The sequence below is a fragment of the Lycorma delicatula genome, chromosome 3 (assembly GCF_047948215.1).
Source record: "Lycorma delicatula isolate Av1 chromosome 3, ASM4794821v1, whole genome shotgun sequence".
Taxonomy (NCBI): Eukaryota; Metazoa; Arthropoda; class Insecta; order Hemiptera; family Fulgoridae; genus Lycorma; species Lycorma delicatula.
In genome coordinates this window covers 167,114,281-167,139,300 of record NC_134457.1, presented here as the reverse complement: position 1 = coordinate 167,139,300, position 25,020 = coordinate 167,114,281, and the positions used below count along the sequence as shown (strand labels likewise).

The 25,020-nt window shown below is 30.0% G+C and overlaps 1 protein-coding gene across 5 annotated transcripts in view; it reads right to left on the bottom strand.

The window, feature by feature from the left end:
- Positions 1-25,020, bottom strand: part of LOC142322178 (xaa-Pro aminopeptidase 1-like) — a 160,941-nt gene that overhangs the window by 13,369 nt on the left and 122,552 nt on the right. For 4 of the 5 annotated variants that reach the window (XM_075360954.1, XM_075360955.1, XM_075360952.1 and 1 more), the window contains 9 exons: positions 22,018-22,244; positions 19,643-19,822; positions 16,344-16,569; positions 15,794-16,055; positions 12,591-12,711; positions 6,667-6,813; positions 4,835-5,051; positions 3,853-4,086; positions 2,690-2,758 (listed from right to left, as the gene is read on the bottom strand). In XM_075360954.1, the coding sequence (XP_075217069.1) occupies positions 2,690-2,758; positions 3,853-4,086; positions 4,835-5,051; positions 6,667-6,813; positions 12,591-12,711; positions 15,794-16,055; positions 16,344-16,569; positions 19,643-19,822; positions 22,018-22,244 (1,683 nt within the window). The remainder of the gene's footprint in view (positions 1-2,689; positions 2,759-3,852; positions 4,087-4,834; positions 5,052-6,666; positions 6,814-12,590; positions 12,712-15,793; positions 16,056-16,343; positions 16,570-19,642; positions 19,823-22,017; positions 22,245-25,020) is intronic. The other variant, XM_075360957.1, reaches the window with a different exon arrangement.

The following is a 25,020-nucleotide window of genomic DNA, read 5'->3' as shown; positions in this document are numbered from 1 at the left end:
TTAAGAAGATAAATTATAAATTATTATTTATTTGCTTTATCCTTTTTTGGAGTTCTTATATTATCATAACCCAAAAAACGTTATTATTAAATGTACTGTTTTTAAATAAAACTTTGTTTTCAGGTAAATCTTTGATAATCTGCACTAATTTTGATAATCCAAACCACCATTGTCCAGCACAATCAGACTGGATTATCAAATTCTACTACAAAAAAAAACAAAAAAAAAAACAACAAAAACTGTACTTACAAGGTGTGTGAGAAAAGTAATGAGATTGGTAACACTGCGAGCGATCTGGCAACACTGTGTCTACTGGTCTGAGACTGGTTTGTTCATCCCTTCCACATGCTCAGTACGAGTTTCAACTCTGTTCAGCCGACACATTATTTTTAACAGCGCCATCAGTGAAGTTGTTTTTTGTTGTGTGTTATGAAAATGGAGCATTGGAATTTAGAGCAACAAATCCAAGCATTGTAATCCACTGGCACAAATAATTTTTGGAAGGCCGACAACACGTTGAAGATCAACCTCGCTCAGGGAGACTTTCAACTTCAAAATCTGATGAAAACATTGAGCGTGTGAGGGTTCTTGTGAGATCAGACCGTCGTTTAACAATAAGGATGATGAGTGAATAGTTAAATTTAAACACTTTCACCGTACATCAAATTTTGACCGAAGATTTGGACATGCGAAAGGTTTGTGTGAAATTGGTGCCAAAACCCCTCACAATGGAACAGAAGAACAATCGAAGAAATGAATGCAATGATCTTCTTGAGGGGATTGACAATGACTGAGAATTCTTCAATCGTGTGATCACAGGTGATGAATCCTGGATATTTGAGTACGATCCTGAAACAAAGCAGCAAAGCAAAGAGTGGCACACTCTGTCATCTCCTCGACCGAAAATATGTCGAATGAGCAAATCAAAGATCAAAACCATGCTGATTTGCTTTTTTGACAGTAGGGGTATCGTGCATAAAGAATTTGTTCCTCCAGGATAAACTGTCAACCAAGTGTTTTACAAAGGTGTCCTTGAAAGGCTCAGGAAAAGAGTGATTCGCGTGAGACCAGACATTGCAGACAAATGGATGCTTCATCATGACAATACCCCGTGTCACACAGCCATTTCCATCAGAGAATTTTTTTACCTTAAAATGCATTCGAACAATTCCGCAACCCCCTATTCACCTGATTTGAGTCCTTGTTACTTTTTCCTTTTCCTGAAATTGAAACATGTCTTAAAAGGACGTCATTTTGGAACTCTGGAGAACATTCAAAAGACTGTGATCGACCAGTTAAAAGCCCTACCAGTTGAAGCCTTCCAGCGCTGCTACCAGGAGTGGGAACGACGACTCTGCTGGTGTATAGCTGCCCAAGGGAATTACTTTGAAGGGAATAATATTGTTGTTTGAAAAAAATAAAAACTTTGGTAAGTAAAAAAGTCCGTCTCATTACTTTTCTCACACACCTCGTATGTTTAGACAGTGGCAGCTCATAGCTAAAATTAGTGGTGATGCTGCCCCAGAAAATTTTTTTCTGGGCCTTTTCAAGGCCATGGTTAAAGTTTTCTGTAAAAATAAAAGAACCATAAAAAGAAATAAATCAAATAGAATAGTTGGAAGCAGGATAATAATCTAATTCTACACTTTATAACATTCAAGAATATGGTACACGGTTTTTAAGCACATTGTGCTTAAAAACTGTAATTGGTTTAACTGAATAAATTATAAAATGTCAATACAGATAAAATTTTTTTAGTATTATTAGATAATAACTTAATAAAATGTCTGCTTAAAAACACTGTAGTCCAATGGTGCTTAATTTAAATTTCTATGTACACAGAAACAAATGCATAATTAGTTTTTACTAATTATCTTCTCTTTCACCGTTCCAGTGTGTTTTTGGACAGATTTTGCAATCAAAGAACCCCCTTGCTTTCTGTCATCTTCTGATCACTACTGAAAAAACAACTAAACCACTTTCATATTCCTTCCACCGACTAAACTAGAAAAGTGAATGAACAAGGAACATTCCATACACATGCAGGGTAAAAAAAAAACCTTCCACAAGCATGCCAGGGTTGGCAGTGCAGGAGCGACAGTGCTCTATCTCCCTTTCAGCCATGCGTGTAGCTTCCTATGTGCGTATGCACACAACAGCCAAATACCATACCACTGGAACTGTAAAGCGCACAGTTCCACGCAAAGATTTTTGTATCTTTTTCATAAACTGGGGGATGGCTACTGATGTTAAGCTTAAGGATTATATATTGTACAAGTATAAAGAAAGAATTAAGGAAAAAAGACTTATTATATTAAATGTTATCGATAATATCAAGTGGAAACAAGGGGATGCTGCAGTTCCACAGTATCTATATGTGAGCTGCCACTGTGTTTAGACTGTAAACTATTAGTTTATTATAACAGTATTAAACTTTAATTAGAAATGATTACTTGACTACCTAAAATAAATTATCATTCAAATTTCGATAGCATTAGATTCTTTGGTAATTGAAAGTAAACAGAAATGCCTGAAATTATTACTTTATGATTAGTTTTCTGATTTGTGAAAAGTCATGATGAACAGTGATATGGTCTGTTTAATCAAACAGATAAATATCTCTTCAAGATTTTTAAAGAAAATTTTATAGACATAATAAAATTGTAAACATTTTGACAAAAATACTCACCATCTGTGAAAAAATATCCTTCTTTAAATAACTGCCCATCTATCCTTCTCCAACTTAAACTGATGGGAGCTAGAAAAAGAAGCAGAAAAATATAATATTTTTATTGATGTAGACTGTATTATGAAATTAGTAATTCAAATAAGAAACTAAAAGTCAATAAGTGTCAGTCGGTATGTAACAGTTACTTTTTCAGAAAAAAATGTTTGCTCTATAAAACTTTGATCCTGAACAATTTATGTCTGTATGACTATTAATTTCATATTAAAGTAAAAAACTACTTTTGTAAATAAATTATGACTACAGAAATCTTAACAAACTCTTAGACTATCTCTTATATTTCATTTAAAATAGACATTATTAATTTTATGTCAATGTATTTTCAAACTTAAACCTTTATCTTCTAGTATAACACAAGCATCTAGAAACACAGAAAAACACATGCACTCAAACGAGGAAGTTAATTCAAAAGGTTTACTTGTACAACTCTTCTTAATATTACAGATAAACATTTTATATTTTTCTTTTCATTATTCATACGCAGCAGCTCCACTCTTGTATTATTTAAAGTTTTAACTCACTTTATACAGTCAGTCACTACAACAATTTTGTTGATCAGTAAATCTATATTTATAAGCATCTAATAGTTTGCATTCACCTGTTATTGTTCAATTGTATAAAAATGAATGATTTAACATTGATACAATAATGAATTAAAAAAAAAACAACTCTAGCATTAGAAAACTTTAAAATACCTGTAACTGGAAACGATTTAGTTTTAGTACATAATATGGAAACAATGGATAGATGAAATAAGAATGTATTAGCTGAAAGGACAGTGAAACAGATTCACAAGAATGGAGCAGATTGATGAAGGCACACAGAGCATACAAAGAAACAATGATCCAAAGGAGAAAACCTAAGGATAATTTAAATTCAATAGTTTTCAGACAAAAGTGAGCTGCAGAAAGCTATAAACTGACAGATTTTTTTGTACTTTCCCTCAAAATTTATAAAAAAAAAAAAAAAAACAAAAAAAAACTATAATCATCAGGATGTATGTCATTTGTTTTAGATCACCTTTTAAATAACAAAATTCCTGCATGCACATGTGCACACACACACACACACACACAGACAGACACACAATTTCATTAAATAATTACCTTCATGAATATTTAGAAAAATACCAATCCCATGACCAGTTCCATGGTTATATTCTAAACCAACTTGCCAAAGTGGAGATCTAGCCAGTATATCAACAGCATTCATTGGAAAATCTTTTGGAAATACAAATGATGCGAGATCAATATGACCCATTAATACCCTAGTATAATGTTCTTTTTCTTCTTTTGTTGGAGTTCCAAAATGGAATGTTCTTGTAACATCTGTTGAACCATCTATAAATAAATAATTAGAATGAAAATATATAATATTAACTGAGTTATTATATATAATTGTGTTTTAGTGTTTTACAAAAAATTAAGTATCATGCTGTTTTGAATGTCACTTTTAAATTTACATGTCAAGAGTTTTTTCTAATTTTTAAAAAAGATAAATAATAGTAATGTTTAAAAATATTGCAATGATTGACTAGTAAGTGTTACTTCAAAGCTTCAGCTTTTAAATAGAAAGTCATGGAAAAATAACATTCATAAGAAGAAAGTTATAATGCATATTCTACTCTGTTTTCTCTGAAATAAAAATTTTCATTTGTATTTAAAATATGCTTCTAAATATTGAATACATCTCCTATGGTAAAAATGTATTTTTTTGTAATCAGTATGAAAAAATTGGTGAATCCTGATGTAAATTCTTCCAATCAATTAGCTTACAAAAAACTCTATGGTGTTATTTTTATGGAGAGAAAACAGTTTTTTTAATAACTTTACCACCACTGTAAAACATAGAGCAACTTCTTTCTTACCTTTTGTTGAGAGGTAACAAAATTATTATTTCTCAAAAATTCAACTTATATTACAACTGAATTTTAACTTAAACATGTTCTTTTATAGTTTTAATCAGAAAAACTACAATCACAATAAAATAAGAATTCATCAACAGAAAGTGCTCAGAACTATAATAGTGTGTAAAAAATTGTGCATTTTTGTTTACTAATTACTGATGTAACATCTTGCAATAAATTACCATAATATTGGCCTCCAGAGTCAATAACAAGTAAGCTTGATTTATCAATAGGAATATTTGTCACTTTAGTCGGAATGTAATGAGCCAGTGCTCCATGTGGACCAAAACCGACAATACTTGAAAAACTAATGCCACGTGTTAAATTTTGTCCTGTTCTTTCTTCATCAAGTTTTCTAGCTACTGTCATTTCAGACCAATCTCCTCCACCATTTTTAATCTAAAAGAATTAAATATGCCTTAGAAAGATAGAGTAAATAAAAAAATCTTCACAGATTTACAACATAATTTTCTAAATTACAACTTGAAAGATTTCTTCGCTTAATATACAATAAAATAAACACTCCACTTTAAGAGAGTGTTTTAAACACTCCCTTAAAATAAAATAAAAATTATTTGAGAATATAAGATAATCTGCACTACAAAATACTTCCAGAATTAAAAATCTATTTCTCAGAAAAAAATATTTTTACATAATCTTTATTAGAAATATTCATTATATTTATTTATTTATGTTTAATTCAAAATATTTAATGAATATTTACTGCGGAAATTTTAAATTTAATTATTTATCTATGAACAAATATTTTTTTTTTAGATTTCCTACCCTGATAAATTTATTATCACTGTATTTATTGGAGAAGAGCTCTGTTAATTACAGTTTCTGATTTAAAATTTTATTTTTACAAGAATTAGAAAAAACTATAAAAGATATGTTATACATAATATAATACTAATTTTTAGCATAAATTTTGGTACATGTGATATATCATACTTAAAATATATTGCATCTTGTATTAAGATTTTTGTTATTACCTTTACGAAAAATAAAGTACAGTAAATTTCATCTTAAAATAAAGTATATTGCAGTTGATCTAAAAATTGTTCAATATTAAAATTAATATATGCTTAACCACAAATTGGTTTGGTTCCTGAAAAAATTTGTTAAATTCTGACTTACAACTTTAAATCAATTGTAATTCTGACAAGTAGAACAAATTAATCTACCTCATTTAGAAATACATAATATGAAGTCAAAAAATATTGTTGTAATAAATATTACAATAATGAAATTCCACAAAATTGTACTGTATAAATCTGTCCACAGAATAATATTTTACTATAAACAGAAATCTATCATCTTTGCTTAAAATGCACTCTAGTATTTCCAGTTTTAAAGTTGTAGTTTTTAGGTATGTAGGACAACAAACAGAATCCATAATGAATTAGTCTGTATATTAAAAAAAGAAAACTTAGTTTTTTTTTTTTTATTTGGTATTCATTTAACATTTTTAGTACGCATAATTTAAGAACTAAATAATTCTGGCTTTAAATGACATTACAGATGTACTGGGTATGCTCAAAACATATTTTTCTTTTTCCAAATTCTGATTCAGTCAGTTGAATGTTATTTAAACATCCTGAACATTAAAGAAATGTAATTTTAAGACTATCTGCATTTCTCATTGAGCCAAACAATAAACTTTCCCACTGTAGCAGAACGGCATTTGATTTAAAGATGGGGTTGCACTCCTTGCAACTACTTCTTGCATACACTCGATATTATTTTCTGGCATTCAAACATTTTGTCAATTGCTTGATTGTTTCAGTAATAAAACTATCACTGAATTTTTAATTTTATACCCCTGTAAGATTATTCCTGAGAAAATACATTCCACAGTAACTGATATTTTATCCTACATTCCATGGTAGAATTGGGAACTTGGAAAAAGACTTTGGGATTTTAAAAAAATTATGAATTTTAGAAAGTCTTAATATCAAACTATAACTGTGTTTTGCATGATTTTACAAAAATAAATATGTACTACACTTACATCTTCCTCCAGCATACTCATAAATTCACAGAATGCAACTGCATCTCTTATATGTGCATTTTGCATTCCTTCTCTTTCTACCACATTTTTTTTTGCTTTCATTGCAACAATAGGAGATACTGCTAATTTTCTCTTATCAACTGGTATCTGTAACAAATAATTATCAATTAACTGAATTACTTCATGAGATGAAAATTAAATAATTAATTTTTTTAGCTACTTAGGTCATTAGCAAATTGAAATTGTTACAAAGCTTTACAGATCCTAGCCAGAAATTTTGAAGCGGTGCATTTGGGGTGGTGGGCAAGTAGAACTCTTCTTAAGGTGGTCATTAATGTATTACTGATTTTATTTCACAATTATTACATAATCTATATGTAGACAATTATACTGTTATAGACTAAGAATTTATTTATTAGTTTATTTGTTTGTCTAGGATAATCTGAAGAACAACTGAACCAATATGAAAAGATTTTACACTACTTTAAAGCTTAATCCTTCCTGATTGCCTTAGGCTATAAATAATCACATAACTATTTCCCTATAAAACTGATTTTGACCCATTTGGTCCTTTTAATGACATTAAAATTAATATTAAATTGTAAGAATTTAAATGGTAAAAAATAAAGTATGAATGTGAAAAAAACAGTTTAAAACAAGTTCACCACATTTTGGAATCTGATTTTATAGGATGAGAAGCGTACATCACTGGGGTTAAAACGATTTCAAACTTTCATTACCTCCTTAGACATGTCCCTGATTTCTTTGATAAAAAAATTGAAAACCGTGATAATCAGAATTTAGCCTTTCAAAATCTGCTCTACCTTCAGAAAAAAAATTACAAAGAATCCCAGCATATCAACAACAGAGATTAATCTTAAATACAGAAATTCAGGTACCAAGAAGAAGAGGTAAACCTGAAACTTGATGATAACAGAATGTGACAGGAGATTTGAGGAGTATGGATGTCGTGAATTCAGAGAGTTGATGCAGATTAGAGACGAAAGGAGACAAACTGTAGAGGAGGCTAAGGTCCATGTTGGACTATAGAGCTATAAGATTAATCCTTCTTCCTCTCTGAGAGCCTCCAGTTTCCTTTAATTCAAAACTGAAAACTTTAAATATTCAATCCTTTCTTTTGTCAGAGAAACCATTTTTTGTTTTGGATCCAGTAAAAACCAATATATTGAAAGTTTGAGCTATATAACCTCCCTCATCAAACTACTGTTAAGTTTCTTAAGTCTAAATATACATTTACTAATATTTTTAAAATTTTTCAAAAGGTAATGGAGAATAATGCAAGAACTGTATGTGTTGTTAGGAATGGTTTAATTTTTTAAAATTAGGCAGAAATATAAATAAGAACAATAATGTCTTGGCAATCATGAACATTGACTGAGAATGATTTTGATGAAAAAGTTCATGCCATTATGAAAGAAAATTGTTGGCCATCTGTGAGATGTCAGAAGAAGTGGGAGGAATTTGGATAACATTGTGTCACTTTATTTTGAATGAAATCTTGATCACATGATCAAGATTCAAGCTTAATGATTTTGAACTTTTATCACATTATGGTAAAATTTGTGCCACAGCCACTGAAGAAACAGAAATAGGTCGTTGCCTATTGAATACTTTTGGATCAATATAAATGAGTTAAAAATGCCACACATAATATTTGGGAGTAGAGTTAAGAAATGAAAAACCAAAGCACAATCACTGCAAAGATGAGAAAATCAATTGCCTTATCCAAAAAACAATATAACATCAGAAAACAAGAAAAAATCTTTGCTGTAAAAAACAAACATACTACACAGAAAACCAACATAAAAAAGATAAGGCTAAAACTTACACACAAAAAAAGACAGAATGAATTAAGTTACATTTGTATAAAGAAATCAGAAAAAGGTAATAAAGAGAGAAAAGTAAAGAAAACAGAAAAAGTTTTCAGTAAAATCTGAAAACAAGAAGTAACGCTATGGGAAAAGTTCTTGAATAAAACCAAGCAAAAAGTAAAGTTTAAAACATTTAGATGAAACTAAAGAAAAAACACAAAAAATGAACTCCTACATTGTCATAGATTGCTATGTCCATGAGTAGGAAACAGATAATATGGTCTTAGAAGCTTTTATGGTATGGCTTAACTTCATATTGATGAAAAAAATTCTTTGAATAAATGGTCAGTATTTTTCCAAAGAAATTGACTCTTCCACAAACTTACATTTGTAATAAGCCAAAATACCCAGCTAACCTAGCTAAAATATTACAACTAGCAAGTATTAATGAAAGGAAATCTAGTTTTCAAGTCTTTGGTTTTGGTGGAGTTTTATCATTTTCAACTGAAAACCTAAGGCACTATAGAAACACTTAACTTGTCTTTAAAAAATACAAATAAAGTATTTTCATACCAGTTTTATCACACATATTTTCACTAAACTGAAACATATTTCTGAAACAGAATTTCATAAAATACTTTTTACAAGGTTTAAATTCTTATAAATTTTCTTTACTGTATCAGGAGTGAGGTAGAAATAAAAAAAAATACATTTATTTACTAGTAAAAAATTGAGAAATTTTTTTATTTTTCTGTAACAGGAAAGCAGGAAAACATTTTGTAGAAAGAGTTTTACTCAAAGTAAAATAACAGTGTGTATTTGCAACAAAGATCAATAATGGAAACCTTCAAGATTTATTTTTAAATCAATATATATAAATTGTTTTAAAAATATATTTATTTGAATGAACTTACAAATATTGCAATTTTTACAATAATTTAAAAATATTATTAATGATATTATGTCTATTGCACTTTTTTATCACAAACACAGGTCACAGTGGGTCAGTCATTCCAATGCTTCAGAGGTAAGATCATGGATGTCTTGTAGTGAGCCTCTAAAAGATGTATTTGAATAAATCAGGGCCAGGTGGGCGATCATTTGCTCTTCAGCTCCACATTAGTCGCATCGTGGGCTTTCTGCAGCTCCCCATTGGGTCAGGTTCTTATTGCAGATACCATGATTTCTGTGAATCCTGTTGATATTGCACCACTGTCTTCTGGGGAGAGTAGATTCTGGTACCCTCAGGTTTGGATCTGTCACAAGGTTAGAGTTAGTGATATTCTGACTTTGTCATAGTGATGTCCAGTGATCCTTTGTGTTGAAGTCATTGACCTGATTGGTGGCTGCTAAAGATGGATGTCTGGACTTCAGTCTCGGGTGCTGTTTAAGAAAATCTATATTAGCATGAATAGGTAGGAATGGGTTAACATGTTATTTTTCCAACTGTGATTTGAGGGCTGTTAGTCATCTAGTTTGCGGGGCTGCGGTAATAGTCAGCAATGGCAGCCACTGGAGTGGAGTTGTTCTAATAATTCCAGTTATGGCTCACATAGCGTGGTTCAGATGTGTGTCGATAAGCTTGATGTGGCAGCTATTAATCCAAACAGGTGCACAATATGCTGCAGTTGAATGTACGAGGGGTAGTGCACTAATTTTTAGAGTTTTGGCGATAGCTCCCCAAGATGAATTGGCCAGCTTCTGAATCAGACTGGCTCTGGCTTTAACTTTACCGGATAATTTTTCAAAATGTTGTTTAAAGGTAAGTGTTCTGTCGGGTGTGGGTGATGTTTCAGAACGACTCCTTCATAGTTAACGGCAACAGTTTGTTGAGATTCCCTGTTGTTAAGATGGAACGTCGTGACTTCAGTTTTATTTGGATTCAACTGGATTCCCCAGTTTTTGAAATATTTACTGATTGTACCAAGGTCTTCTGTCAGTGCAGCCCGTTTGGGCTAAGTTTAAGCTTTGGGTACTGATGGCAATATCATCTGCATACATGAATTTTCAAGATGTAGTTGGTGGTATATCTGAGATATTAATATTAAACAATAGAGGTGCCAGTACAGATTCTTTGGGTAGGCCATTTTGTAGGCTATAGAAAATGCTTGGCTTTCCATTGAGCTGTACTTGGAAAAGTCTATCACTCAGCATCTGATTCAGTAAATTAAGGAATGATTTGCAAGGCCCAAGCTGATATATTTTGAGTAGTAGACCTTCTTTTCAGACTGTATCATAAGCTGAACTTAGATAATATATGCAGCAGATGTTTCAAGTCTTTGTTGAAATCCTTTCTCTATGAAGGTTGTAAGCGAAAGGACCTGATAGGATATATGCTGTCTAATCCAGCTGCTTTTCTACATTTTGTTAAATTGATTGCAGCATTGAATTCTTCCATTGTGATATGGTCCATAATGGGGTGGAGCTGTTGATGACTTTTACGAATTTTTCCAACTGCATACCTCACTTCTCTCTTGTGAGTCTTATCAATAATGATCTTCGATAGGTTCTTAATTCTTCTGGCCTAGGTGTGTTAGTAGTAGCAATGAGTGGTTTCCAGCTTGCGCAATAACTTCCACGCTGTCCTGCTGCTATGCTTCAAGTTGAGGCTCTCCGGTGTTTCTTTCCATTTATCTGTTCTAATGTTGTTTAGGGCTTCTAGCAATTGCTTGCCTATTGCCTAGTCTCTTGTGTATTCATAAGCATTGTAAGCATTGTTGAACTGAAGAGTGCCAAGGCACTCTTCAGTTCAACAGGGAATGTAGGATTCTATTACTCCTTGGTGGATATATTTTTTTGGGAGAGCTGATTACTAGAGCAGCAAATCTTTTGTAGTTCTCTATTCTTCATGGAATCCACCTGATGTCATCCTCTAGTTGCTTGTTGAATTTATCCCAGTTAGCTTTCCTAAAATTCCATCTAGGCAAGGGAAGAAAACCGTTGATGAGAATTGTTGTACCTAAAGTGGTGATTATCGATCTGCGCTGAGAATTTGGAAAGTTGTCAAGTACTTCTCTAATAGCATGACATAATTATGCGTTTGTGGTTATAAAAGTTAGGTCAGGATTGTAGCCCTTTCCCCTTCTTGCAGAATAAAATGTGGAATTCTGTGAAGTATCAAAGAGTAGTTTAAGGTTGCTTCTCTCTGCCCAGTCTACTAGGTTTACCCCTTGTGTATTGTTTTCATTATATCCCCAAATTTAGAGGTGCGAGTTAAAATCTCCTGTTCATATAGACAGATGATTAAAAACGGAGATTACGCCATTAGGCCACTGTGCATTTGAAGGTTTATAAATATTGACAATTGTTATTTTTTCGACCTTTACAGCTAGTACAAAAAGATCTTGTGAGGAAGATGAGTGGGTTATCGAAACATTATCAATACCTACACTAACATATGAAGTAACTCCATAACGAGATTGTACCCTGGTATATAGCCTCGTGAATGAATTTGACAATTGTCAGCTGCGTTGTTTCCTGGATTGTGATAATGTCTAATTTTAATTTAATTGCTAACTTACCAATGTAATCACTTTTACTGAGGCTGATGCTTTCTATGTTAATTTGGCATACTCTTATTCTGGAGCCAATTGTCAAAACATCCTGACGAGGACTGTTACAAAGTTTGGTTTGCCTTGTTTTCGTTGCAATGTTTTCGCCAGGAGATCAAAGGAACAAAAAGATAGGCTGGTGGATCTTTATCACTGCTCATTTAGTGTTAACCAGGGGGCACGTGTAACATTCTGTTACAGATGCGAACAGCTTTATCCCCCTTTAAAACAATATTAAACAATATTAGTTGTTGAAGTAACTAAGAACCTTCCTTCTAAGTGTATGGCTCAATCTGCACAAGCAGTGAACCAAGATCTACCATCTCTGAACAGATGAATAGCCAAACAACTTTGCTGAGTACTTCTGGGCAATTATTTTACTAAATTATTTAAAATTCCTTTATCAAAATTTGTTTTTTCTTTATTTTTTATTTGCTTACATAGAATAAACTAAGAACATGAAATTAAAATAATTTACTATACAATTACTGCTACCTTCAAAACCATTTTTTAAAAGTGCATACACACCACAGGTACTGACCGCAATGAAAACAGCCCTACTAACACCAGGACTAAATTCTGTGGCAGAAGGCAACAGCACACGCTTCCAAATTTGAGGTAGAGTTCTTAAATCATCCCATATTGCGTTATAATCATGAACTCTGAAACAAATACAGACAAATTAGTCAGTTTAATTTAACCTAACTGTACTAATTAATCTCATGTCTTAGGTATGCACATTGCATCATACTTTTTTGTTAAAGTGATGGTACTGTAATCTAATTTATAAATTGTAAATTTAAAACAGTATTAAAAATAACCCATTTACTTATTCAAAAGTAACAGTGTAAATCTTATATTTATATTACTTATGAATAATGTTATGTGTATTTAGTAGTAAAATAGTATTATTAATTAAATTAGCGCCAATGGAATTAATTTTATTAATTTTATATATTTTAAGGCCTGGTACTTCTGTTCTATACATAGGAGAACAAAGACTTGTTTTGAAATTCTGTTCTCAGTTATCCTCATCAGATGCTTTTTCTAATTTACTTGTAGCTGAAATTCTAGAATACATACAAATGATATCTAAATTTTAACTTTATTCAAGGTATGCCAGAGAAAAAACATTTTCAATGCTAGTGTAAAACTAAGATAATATGTTATTTGTGCTTTGGCCACTTTTTCTTTTTGTTTTTCTTGAAGAATTAATTTATTAATTTACCATAGAAGCTTCAAAGTCTGTATATGGGAATATGGAAATAGAATTCTGTAGCATATAAAAAATATCATGCTAAACCAGGATTTGAACCTGGGATCCCTGGATCAAAGCCCGAGGCTGCAACCAATCTGTCATGGAGATTAGCAAATATGAAGTAGTGTTGTATATGTACATTTTGTCATCATTTCATATACCTTCATTTGACTTTTTTAAATCCATTCTTTATTTTTAAGATTTTTTTAAGTACTATTCACTGCACTAAACCTCTTGGTTTTCACTTTACTGTTTTCATCTATATTGTAAGATAGTGATACGATTATTTAAGAACTCAGTCAAAAACTTTATTATTTGTCACAGTCAAAGTCACAGTCACAGTCACCCATTTCAATTAACAAGAAGGAGGTATTTTTAGGTTTAGCAGAATATATTAATATAATTTTGAGATAGTCCACATATTTTCAATGTAGATAATATAATGAAAGAATAATATTCATTGTAGCAACTTGAGAACTTTCAGTTTACATTTGGTTTTTAAATCAATTATCTCTTAATGTATACATAAAATAAAACAAAATTTAAAGAAATGCTCAAAAATGTACAAAAAATAATACAAAAATCACCTTGTAAAAATAAAGGAAGAATTGGCAAATCAAAAAAAATTTCAAAACCTTCAAAGTCATTTTAAAGGAGCAGATTTCTAGTACTGACTTCACGAAGTATAAATTAAATTTCTGTTGTAATTAATAAAAGAAAATTAGCTTTGTTAATAATTTGAATGGATTCCAATTTTAATATTATTGTACTTAACAAGTGTAATCCTTAGTTCCAAGTGTATTATAAATTAACAAATTCATAGTTACAATTCAATAAGTTAGTTGTAAGATTACAGTTTCATAGGCTTATTGAGTACTATATCATGGATACCGGTATTCTTTGGTGGATGGGTTTCAATTAACTACACATCTCAGGAATGGTTGAACTGAGACTGTACAATACTGCACTTCATTTACACTCATACATATCATTCATCCTCTGAAGTATTATCTGAAAGGTAATTACCAAAGGCTAAACAGGAAAAGAAAAAAGGCTTATTGAGTTCTCAATTTAACCTACTGTAAAATTTATTGTATTACATGTCTTGTTTGATAAGATAGGACATCGTTGAATTTGTAAAATTATCAAAAGAAGGGGTGCAATTTTTATTTTTTTATTTTTTTTATTTTTTGAGTTTTATAACTTCAGAAAATATTCAGTAGATTAAAAATCTAAATACTAAGTTTGTTTAGTATAATTAGTATATAGTATATTTAGTATAATTAATTATCTCTTCAAAGAATCTTTGAAGAGATTGGCAACTGTATGTATTTTAAAGGAAGTTGGAAACTTATAACCCTTTATCCTAATACTGAAGTCAGTATTAATTCCCTCCTAACTTATAACACCTTGAGACAATAAATGAAATAGTGACAAATGAAACCACTACAAAATGCTAAACTGGACACAAATTGCTGACCCATTTAAATGAGTTCCTTAAAAATGTTTTTCAAATAAAATTAAAAAATCTTCTTTTACAGAAAAAAAAAAGACTATCGATAATTTTATAAATAATACTGATAAAAATGTAAAGAATCTGAATTTTCTGCATCTCCAATTGATGAATACATAAATATGTGCTTAAATAAGTTTAATTATTGCCTTCTGAATTGTTATTTATTTTTTAGAAATTTTATTTATTTAGTACCTGCATAAATTATTTTATTATTATTAAATTCATTCATTTATATTGAGTCTTATTATAGACTAAATGCTTGTGTGTTTTATTGTATTACTAAATCTGCATTTTTTGACACTAATTTTATCAAGGTTTTACCAGTTTCCCTTGGGCTATGTGGGCAAATGCTGGGGCAACTCTTTTTGTTATCCATTGAGCTTACCTGTTCCTAATGAAATCTATATAATACATTATAATGTATCAATCAGAATAAAATATTCATTATTGTACATTAGTAATATAAATGATGAAACACATAAAGCTTGCAAATTTAAATTTTAATATTTAAAATATCATTTCCATTGATCAATACTGTAAGACATTTACATCAATGTCTTACAGTATTGATAAATGCATGTCTCTTACAATGTTGAATATAAATCAACGTCTTACAGTGTTTAAAAAACATACATAAATGTAATTTATGAAAAGGTTTTAGATTATATATGATTATGTTAAATATATTTAAAAAATGGGATTTTAGAATTATTTAACATAATAATTGTTTTAATGTTTAATTGTTTTGTCAATGTAAAGATATTTTTTAAGTTGTTGGTTGTTCATAAAATATTTCAAAAACTTTATTTAACATTAAAATTGCTAACAAATAATTGTTCATATTTAGTAAATAGACAAAGAAGTAAAAAAAAAAAAAAATATCAGCCAAAGCTAAATAATGAACATTTACTTACCATCCCCATTTTTCTACTTAGTCATATTAAGTTGATTATAATAACTGAACACTGACCTTACACAATAAGCATTGAAACATCCTTCTGTATGAAGTTGTTTCCGGACACCATCGTTTAGTTTACTTTGATTAACATAAAGACGTATTTGATCTTTAGTTAATATCACATATGATCGTAAAACAGGGTTATAAGGAATGTCTCTACCACGAATATTAAGTAACCAAGCGATTTCATCAAGAGCAGTAATTACTATTGCATCACAGTCCATATCTTTTATTGCATTTCTGACTTCAGTAACTTTGGCGTTCCACTCTTTACCTAAAAAAAATACAGTTAAAATTTTGATATTATTTTTATCTACTATATTATTATACAAGAGAATAGACACAATAATCAAAAAAAATGTTATATACACAATAAAGAAATAACTCAGGAAAACAACATATAAATACCAAATGCATACTGAAAATACAAGTATTTCCTTTCTTTTTTCATGACTGCCTTTTGAGTGACTTAAAGTAATTAAAAAATTGTCAAATAAATAGAAAGATACTAAAACTAACCAAAATTATAAAACTTAAATTAAAAAAAATGAATATGTTTTACCTGCATAATTAACTGGCCATGTATAAGCTACATGTTTTGAGTAGTTGGCACGATTTTCAGTCCAAATAAGATCAATTAAATTATTTTTAACAGGAAGCAAATATATGGAATGTTCAGCAAGTTTTTTAGTCAATTTCTCCCAGCGTGAATTAGCAATTAATGCAGGATCAGCTCCAATACGCCCTCCAACTCTGATTTCATCTTTTAACCAGTCAGTAATATCTTTCTAGATAAATATCAAAATGATCCCATCAAACAAATTAATTTATGATAGTAGGGTAATTTATAAACAAAAAATTAATTGTTGCAAAGAGAAATGTTCAAAATATATTATATTAACAAAAAACAAATGAAACTGAACAGATTAGAAACATCAATTATGATTTGAGGAATTATTAAAAGTACAAGTAAAAAAAAAAACCAATACTAAGTAAATGAGTATAAAAATATATTAATAATTGAAAAATAAATGAAACAAAAGAACATTTAATTTTAGACTTTTTTTTAAAATTTGTTGTAAGTGGTTTTTAGACATTTCTCTTTGGGATTTTACAGTAATTTAGTTAAAATATACCCATTTGGAATACTGATCAAATGTTTTATTCATAATGTACCTGATAAAAAAGCAACTCAATCTATATAAAAAAGTGTTTGTGTAAAAATAATCTTCAGATATACTGAGAGATACAACTTAACAAGTAAAAACCTAAATAGTTTGTGTTCGATGAATACAAAATTAATGAATAAGTTAATGTAGAATACTTGAGAGAAAAGAGGAACATAAGTGCATCTGATTTGAAACTAAAATATTTAATTAAAAAAAAAAAAAGTACAATTATTGTTCTTATTAAATTGATATTGCTTACGATTTTATGGGATTTATTATTTAAATTTTACCACCATACATGCTGTTTGCATGTCTAAAATTTTAATAAAAGCGTTTTATCTTTCTTTTAATTAAAATTTATAAGAAAATTTAAAATAACTAAATAAAATTAATTAATTTTATTGAATAAAAAAAGGAGGTATTTAAATGTAAAATGAACTAGTTTCATTGCAATTTAAAAATTTTTCTACGAAGAGAATTATGTGAACAGAAAAATTACTGATAAGTTGGAAAAAAGTCTTGGCCTTTCATTCAAAGGTCCCAGGTTCGAATCCCAGTCAGGCATGCCATTTTTCATGCGCTACAAAAGTCCATTTTCATATCCCACACACAAGGTTCAAACTTATGTGGTGATACCATCAAGCAGAAAAAAATCACTTATTATAAAGTACAAAAAAATATTTGTTAAATCTTATTTGAAAGTACAGTACTGAAGTAGGAATGAGATAAAACATTTATGAAAGATAGCAAATATATAGGAAAAAACTGTAAAACTTAGTAAACATTAAGAGCGTAGACATATAAGAACTGAAAACTGCTGATATTTTATTTAAATATAATAAGGAACAAAATCCTTCATAGTTAATAGTTTATCTTATCTTATTTCCATTTACTTTTTATCTTGAACAATATTTACTAATATTTTTTAACAAAAATATAAATAAGAAACTGATAACACTGATAGGCAAAAAAAATGTTTTAATTTTTATGTAAGTGTGATACTCTTGAATTGCTTTTTTGCGTAAGTTACAGATGTGTAAATACAATTTTTCTATCACCCTCAGTTTTAAATAAATTATGATTTTAAAAAAATTAAGGGAAAATATAGTTAAAATCTGTAAAATTTATAATTTTGCATGGCCATACCTGTGTTAGAATGATTTTGCTGATGCTTTTCTTTTATAAATAGCCTCAGGCATATCCTGAATTAATGTCTGATAGTAATTGGCTAGCATCTTAGTATTCCCCTTACCTTTATAACGGCTTTCCATTACCGAAGTGTCTTGGTGAAAATGTTCACAGTGTTCGCGATGTAAATCTCCAAGGTTGTCTTTCTGGGAAAAAATCCAGATGTGAGTGGAGGAAATGTATTTTCAAAGACATATTACTTCCCATAGCTCTCTATGAAGTAAGAAGTTGATTAACAATATCGAGGTAATTGTTGGATTTTTGTTTGCCGAGAAAATATTTGCAAATGTCATTAAATGAAGCCTAAGCTGGACTTTTTACATTATTTATTGAGTTAAACATCATCTTTGACCAACTCTCTTATTTGAGGATCAACAAATATTCCTTCTTTAATTTTTCCTTCACTTACATTCGGAAATTTCCAAAAATCCAGGATATCCTTCTTCATTGCTTTTACAAAATTTTCCATTAGTCCTAGCTTAACATGGTGAGGGAGTAAAAATATTTTTTTGGGTTCAACTAAGGGCTCATGAGTAATATTTTTCTTACTTGGAGTTAAGTTTTCTCGTTTCTTCTACTCTTAGGTAACACAATGTTTATCTCTAGCTCGGCTATCCCATTTACAAAGAAAAGTCATGTACTTAGTACAGCCTAACTGCATGCCTAACAAAATAGCTATAACTTTCAAACCTCCACATATGTTCCAGCTATGTTTTTATAATTTATTTTTTCAAGAACGTCTTTCATCACATCGTATGTCTCTTTAAGTTAATACCATAAACGATTGGTATCAAGGGATATTTGTTACTATTGTCTAGTAGAACCACCTTTAAACTATACTTGGATGAATCTATGAAAAGGCACCAGTCCTTAGGTTTATGAACTTGTCCTAAGTGCAACATAAACTCATCAATATTTGTGCAATAAACCAAATTATTTTCATCAATAAAGTACTGAGAAAGTTCTTTTTGTCGCCTTTGAAAGCCTGAAAATTTTGTATTTTTTTGAAGTAAATTCCAACCTTGCAGTCTTGATCGTAACAATTCAGCTTGATTTTTTGATCAATTTAAATCTCTAACCAAGTCATTTAATTCACCTTGTGATATAAGATGTGGCTTTTCGGAAGATAATTCAAAATCATTGTTGTCTTCCTCAGTACTGCCTGATTCTTCATCACTGCTTTCGAAATGTACATTCACTGGTGGCTCAGGAACTGAAATAATTTCACTGTGAGGTACAGGCCTGATTGCAGATTGCAATGAAGGATATTTTACAGTATGTTTAGAGTTTTTAGAAATTCCAAATACACTTTTTAAACAAAAGTAACAATCGCTTCAAAAGTAATAATCCTTTAATTAAAATTTAAAAATTTTTCAAAAATGGTGGGCGATAGAGAGAATAGAGAGATTCTGAGTTCATATCCGTTTTTAGCATCAAAAAACAGATTAAAATTATGTATCGCATGCAAGGAAACAAAAATTGTTTATCAGTCTAATAGACATACAGAATTTATACCACGACCCATAAGAAGCCAATCACATGAGAGTTCATTATCTGCTTGGGCATGATATCGTCCATCTGTCCATAAAGCTGCTTTTGTTGCTGTTACTATAGCTGTTCCTGCACTTCCAGTGAATCCTGAAATGAACTTCAATCTCATATCTCTTTCGGCAACATATTCACTCTAAACAAACATTTAAATAATTATGCAACATAATTGCTGTAAGCAAACATTAAAAAAATTAGAAGTCATTAATACAAGTGCAAAACAAAAAACATACAAAATAGTTAAAATTATTCTTAAAATCATGCATGATCATTTATTTGTAATGACAAATCAAATATTGGCAAACCAATGTCAGTGACTTTTGTGCTGCTCTCCAGTGAATTAATTAATTATCAAATGCTGATTCTGTTTTATTACTGAATGTGTTTCTATGTTCATTGTTTGTTTCATTTTCTATGACCAATATGAAAATTGTGCTGTAAGAATGGTTTAGCCTATATATTACAAGGACAATATGGCAATATGTTCGCTTAGTAAGTGTAGCGTATTTGTGCTGGTTGTTATTAACTTGAAGAAAGAAGGCTGTAGGTTGACTAAAAATTGAATAGTTAAGTAAAAATACAAAGAACATATATGCATGCTAAAAATTATCTACCCATTTGCTGATTATAAAGAGTTTGGTACAGAGTTGTTATGAAAGTTTTTGGCCTGACACTGAGATGGAGCAAGTGTGACCAAATGACAATGATATTTGTCAAGTATAATCTAAATGGTATGCTATGAAGTTTAAGATGTATGTGTTCAGCTACATGTGTGATCAAGCAAAACAAACAAGTTATGATGTTTTCTAAAAAATGGATAAATTTAAGTTCAAACAATTAAAAAGTGCTTTATTTTAATAGGATGGCTGCAAAATTTAAATGAGGTCTTATATCCATTCAAGATGATGAATGCTTGGGGCACTCAAAAACCTCTACAATTGACAAAGCATCACAAAAATCCATAATGCCATATTAAATTATTGCTGACTGCAGGTACATGAGCTTACTGACATCAAAAACATCTATAGACCACTACATTTTGCAGGATATTTTGCGTATGAAAAAGCTTTCTGCTCGGTTGTTTGTTAATAGTTGAGACCAAAAACGCATTTGACTGAACACTTACCAAGGATGTTTAGATTATTTAAATGTGATTTTGTTGAGTTTTATCAACATATTATAATAATAGATGAAAAATGGATTTATATGTTACACTGAAGTAACCAAACAGTGGGTGGGAGCAAGTGAAAGTGCATCAGTGAAAGCAAAATAAAACAGTTCCATCTATAGAAAAAGTTATGACTACAGTTTTTTTTGGGATTCTTGAAATGTGGTGCTCATAGACTACTTGGAAAAAGTCAAGACCCATTACCAGAGAGTACACGCTACACTACTGAACTGACTGAAGGGTTCTATTCAGGCTAACCATCCATATCTGGCCAAAAAGAAAGTAACGCTCTTTCACCACAATAATGTATACATGTCACAATAGTCACCACAAGTCAATAGTCACCACAAGAGTGTATACATTGGGTTGTTGTTCCAAAACTTCATGATCTGTAGTGCTTCTACATGGACCATATTCACCAGATTTGACTCCCAGCAATTACTTCCTCTTCAAAAACCTGAAAAAGAGGCTTGCTAGATGAAAATTCACTTCAAATGATGAGATCAAAGCTGAGACAACCGTTAAGTTTGCAGAATCAGACAAATCACATTATACCAAGGATATTAAAAAGTTGTTGGTCTAAATGTATTGAAATTCAAGGTGAATACAATGAAAAATTCTGAAAATTTTGTTTTAGCAAGCTGGGAACTTTCCAAACGACCCTCTTACTGGTGAGTTGCCAAGAAATGTAAATAACATTCATGCAGAATAATTCATAAATAAATAATTTAAAAAGATGCAGAAATCACATTTCAGAGAAATGCAATAATGACATCTGTAAAATATTTTTGAATTTACAGCTTCTCTAGGTTACAGATATTAATCATTTAAAAATAAAATAGTTCTTTGGTTACTATAATCAAAATATTACAGTTCATGATGTTCAGTCTGAAAACAGCCATAATCTTAGGTTTAGCTATTGTACCAATTCAGTTCGCCTCTAATTTGTTTATACAGCAAACCTTGTTATGTATCACCTGTTCAACCACTTTGCTATTACTTAGAGTTAAAGAAATAAACTTTCCATGTTTAATACTAATCTTGGAATCTTCCAAAATTTTAAAACTGGAAATTGAATTTCTATCAATTACTAATTTTGTACATAAATGTTCTATGCGGTAAAGTCAAAATTAGCAAAATGTACATAACAGTTTTATACTAACCTGATGCTCATCTTCAGATGGTATAAGATAAGCATCTATTATGGGTGCTTGAAGAACATTTTGTTTTCTCATTTCATTACGTAACATTGTCAGTCGATCCTTAGTATCTACTCTTTCTGGTGGAGGGGGTACATTAGGCATAGGAGGACACAGTTTGCGCTGTTTTCCCTCTTCATTTATGTTATTATCACTGGTTATCATGACACAGGAGCATGATAGCATAATAACTGGAAACAAAGTAAAAAATGTGTTTCCATAAATCCTCTAGCCATAATCATTTTAAAATATTATTGATCAATGTGAACATAATCAACCTGCTTATAAATATGAGTAGTAAAAACAATTCCTAAATAGATTATGTACATTACACAAAACCGTATTCAAAAACTACACTTACTTATAACTACAATCCTTTTTATCATAAGTGAGGTTCTTGATACTTTCAGGGCTTCTAACAAGAAACAAAAGGCCTTCTAAAAATAAATTTAAAAAAACACTGCCTTATTTGATCTTGAGATTGGATTCTACTGCGCTTTTCATTACCGCCAATTTAACAATGTATAACTTGTCAGAGTTCAGAAATCCTAAACACATACAAGTGCATTAGTTTAACTGAGATGTCTGAAGTATAGCTGAAAATAGCTTAGTGAAGGGGATAGTATACCATGACAGCAATCATAGGTGGTAGTAAGAAGCCATTCACCATTCCAGCAACCCATCCCCACCTGTGCATTGATTAAATTTTCTTAACTTTGACAAGTAAGCTGAAAATCTCTTGAATAACCAATCTAATTTTGGAATATTTTAAAATACATATTTTTTGGATAAACTTTCAAGTTACACAGGTAAAATATATTAATTAATGATAAAGTTTTTTAGTAATCATGCTGACAAATACTTATTATTATGATAAATAGAAACTAACTCATATAAAGAAACAAATGTAAAAAACTAATGTTTTGGTCTAATAATTTATGTGATAACGCTCAGTTAAATCCATAAATAATTTAATTGATTTCTTTTAAACATCTTATGAAATTCTTTTAATGCCTAGATAATAATAGAAATAATGAAGAATGAATACACAGTCAAATGAATGTATATTAACTGACTGACTAATTTAAATGAACAAGGCAAGTTTTTTAAACTAACTGCAAATATTTCACTGTTAATTTAATCAATATTTAATAATTTGAAACGCAATTTTTTATTTTTTTTTTGCAAGCTGTATGAAAACTTAAACTTGTTTGGTACAAGAGATCACAATTTTGTTAATGAATGCTGTATTTGGCAAATTTTAATAACAATGTTTTGTTGATTGAGGATGATGGAGTATGGTTGGAATAATGAGAAGATTAAAAAAAAAAAAAGTCTAACTTATTGATAATGCATTATAACTTCACTCAACATAACGTGAATCTGTGTGTGTGTGTGTGTGTGTGTGAATCTCTCTCTCTCTCTCTCTCTCTTCCTTTCTGTGTGTGTATGTGTGAGACATTAGGAGAATATTTTTACATAATTACAGGATGGCATATTGATAGGGAAATAAATAACAACTAATGGATTGCATTATACTTTTAGATATTTTGAATATTCTGTTAATTCGAATAAAATACGAATTTGTTTTTATTGAATTTTTTTATAAGGTCAAGCGGTATTTAACAAATTGTTCAAACGTTTTCTTAACTGCGCACAGTAGCTATTGGTAATCTATAAACATGTTTAATTGATAGAATGGTGTGTTTGATTCTGATTCAATTACAGTGATATTTCCACTATATTTTATAAATTTAAATTGAGATTTTAATAAATAATACATAAAACATACTTTATAAAGTTGAATTACTTTACAATTTGCTGTAAGGTAATATTCTTAATATATGCTGCATGTTTTAATGAGTAATATCTATTAGGACAAATGTTGGTAGTGTTAAACTGAATCACGTACTCATTTCAGTTAATTTAGTTTTTTGGGGGGGAAAATTTTTATTTAAAATCAGTATTGTAAAAAAAAAAGTTTTCCAAATGTTTCTTATCAATTATACTGCTACATATCAGCAAACCAAGCCCATTGAAAGGCAGGTAATACTCAGTTCTAAAAGTAATACTCTGTTCACCACAGGGGAGTGACTGTATATACTGAACATCACTACTTTCAAAGAAAGAAACTCTGATTAGTACTATTTGTATCTGAGATACTTTACACACATCAAAGCCATAAGAAAGACTTGGGCATATACTATTATAAAGCAACAGATTACTGAACCTCTTTTTGTGGGAAACAATCCATTATATTCTCTTTTCTAGATTCCTAGGGGATAGTATAATTCCACACACTATAATAGTAATAATAAACTTTATATTTACTTAAACAATAATCATATTAATATAATTATATAAATACTCCTATAATGAACATATATGGAAGGAATATAAATATTTTCCTAAAGTTTTTGAGAATTTTTTTTTTAGAACATATGTGAAATACTTTCAGGTGTTCTTGCAACACATTAAAATGCTCTTCTATTTGAGATGATGAAATTATAAAGAGACTGACACCGATTGGACTGATTTCTTTATAATTATTTTCCTGCTGAATACAGCTCGAATAGCTATATTAAAGAGGAAAAAGTATTAAAGGTGATTGTGTCAGAAATGGGATATCGAGTGTTTTGCAAATCTTTACGTTTTAGGAACCGACTACTTCATCTAGTACAAAAAAGTCATATTTATGAATGTGTGTCGCACTGCTTTTGTCTTATATCTCAGGATTACCTGATCAACTTTCTTCAAATTTGGCTCAAATATATCTATGTATGGGCATATACGTTATTGTTCTTCAAAATTGTTCATATTAATTGTTTTTTGAAAATTTGTTCAAGGGTGGAGAGATATTGTAAAAAAAAACAATTTTGATTTTCTTCAGAAGCTTTTAGATAAAACTTTACTATGACAAATTCATTACCTATATTGAATATACAAATAATTCAAACACTTTTTTCA